The following is a 2,182-nucleotide window of genomic DNA, read 5'->3' as shown; positions in this document are numbered from 1 at the left end:
TTCCTCATCTTCATCCTCATGCTCATTCTCACAATCATCGTCATCCCAATCCTCATCATGATCCTCATCCTCATCCTCATACTCATTCTCATCCTCATTCTCATACTCAACCTAAGCCTCACCCTCAACATTATTATCATCGTCATCATTAACGTCATCACCATCATCGCCACCATCATCTTCATCATCATTCTCATCCTCATTCTCATACTCAACCTAAGCCTCACCCTCAACATTATCATCATCGTCATCATTAACGTCATCATCATCATCGCCACCATCATCTTCATCATCATTCTCATCCTCATTCTCATACTCAACCTAAGCCTCACCCTCAACATTATCATCATCGTCATCATTAACGTCATCATCATCATCGCCACCATCATCTTCATCATCATTCTCATCCTCATTCTCATACTCAACCTAAGCCTCACCCTCAACATTATCATCATCGTCATCATTAACGTCATCATCATCATCGCCACCATCATCTTCATCATCATTCTCATCCTCATTCTCATACTCAACCTAAGCCTCACCCTCAACATTATCATCATCGTCATCATTAACGTCATCATCATCATCGCCACCATCATCTTCATCATCATTCTCATCCTCATTCTCATACTCAACCTAAGCCTCACCCTCAACATTATCATCATCATCATCATCATCATTTTCCACATCATCATGATCCTCTTCAACAAAATCATCAAATTCATCATCATCATCATTATCATCCTCATCACCATCATCATCAACATCATCATTATTTTCATGCTCGCCTTTATCCTCGACCTCATCTTCGTCCTCAACTCATACTCATTCTGATCCTCACACTCATCATCCACATCATCATCATCATTATCATCCTCATCCTCATCCTCATCCTCATCATCCTTATCCCCATCCGCATTCTCATCCTCATGCTCATCCTCATCGTCCTCATCCTCATTCTCATCCTATTCCTCATCCGCATCCTCGTCGCCCTCCTCATCCTCATCCTTATCCTCATCCTCATCTTCACCCTCATCATCATCCTCATTCTCATAATCATCCACATCATCATCGTCATGATCCTAATCGTCATTCTCATCCTCATCCTCATCGTAATACCACTCCTAATCCCCATTCTCGTCCTCATCCTCAAAATCATCATCATTTTCATCCTAATCCTCATCGTCATCCACATCCTAATCCTCATCCTAATCCTCATGCTCATTCTTATCCTCATCCTCATCCTTATCCTCATTCTCATCCTCATCCTCATCTACTTCAACATCCTGATCCTCATCCCATTCCACATCCACTTCCTCATCCTCGTACTCATTCTCATCCTCATCCGCATACTCATTCTCATCCACATTCTCATATTCATCCTCAACCTAATCCTCACCATCATCATAATCATCATTATCATCATCATCATCATCATCATCATCATTCTCACCATCATCATCATCATCATCATCCTCATTTTCATCCTAATCCGCATCCTCATCTGCGTACACATCCTAATCCTCATTGTCATCCCCATCCTCATTCTCATCCTCATTCTCATCCTCATCCTCATCCTCATCCTCATCCTCAGCCTCATCCTCATCCTCATCCTCATCCTCAGCCTCATCCTCATCCTCATCCTCATCCTCAGCCTCATCCTCATCCTTTCATCATCAAAATCCTCATCCTCATCCTCTTCCTCATCTTCATCCTCTTCCTCATCCTCATTCTCATCCTCATCCACATCATCATCGTCATTATCCTCATCGTCATCCCCATGCTCATCCTCATCATCATCCTCATCCTATTCCTCATGCTCCTCCTCATCCTCATCCTCATTCTATTCCTCATGCTCCTCCTCATCCTCATCCTCATCCTATTCCTCATCCTCATCCTCATTCTCATCGTAATCCTCATCCTCATCCTCATTCTCATCCTTATCGTCATCCTCATCCTCATCCTCATACTCATACTCATCCTCTTCCTCTTCCTCGTCCTCATTCTCATACTCATACTCATCCTCCTGCTCCTCCTAATCCTCATCATCATCATCATCCACATCATCATCTTCAACCACATCCTCATCCTCATCCTCATCCTAATCCTCATCCTCGTCATCATCATCTTCCTCATCGTCATCGTCATCCTCATCATCCTCATCCTCATCCTCATCCTCATC

At 43.1% G+C, this 2,182-nt stretch overlaps 1 protein-coding gene across 1 annotated transcript in view; it reads right to left on the bottom strand.

Moving 5' to 3' along the window:
* Nucleotides 1-1,879: 1,879 nt before the first annotated feature.
* T265_11691 (hypothetical protein) overlaps nt 1,880-2,182 on the bottom strand; it is a gene marked incomplete at both ends in the record, with an annotated part of 20,555 nt that continues 20,252 nt past the window's right edge. The window contains one exon of the mRNA XM_009178410.1: nt 1,880-2,035. Within this exon, the coding sequence (XP_009176674.1) occupies nt 1,880-2,035 (156 nt within the window). The remainder of the gene's footprint in view (nt 2,036-2,182) is intronic.

The sequence above is a fragment of the Opisthorchis viverrini genome, assembly GCF_000715545.1.
Source record: "Opisthorchis viverrini unplaced genomic scaffold opera_v5_558, whole genome shotgun sequence".
Lineage (NCBI taxonomy): Eukaryota > Metazoa > Platyhelminthes > Trematoda > Opisthorchiida > Opisthorchiidae > Opisthorchis > Opisthorchis viverrini.
This window is presented reverse-complemented; position numbering and strand designations above follow the sequence as displayed.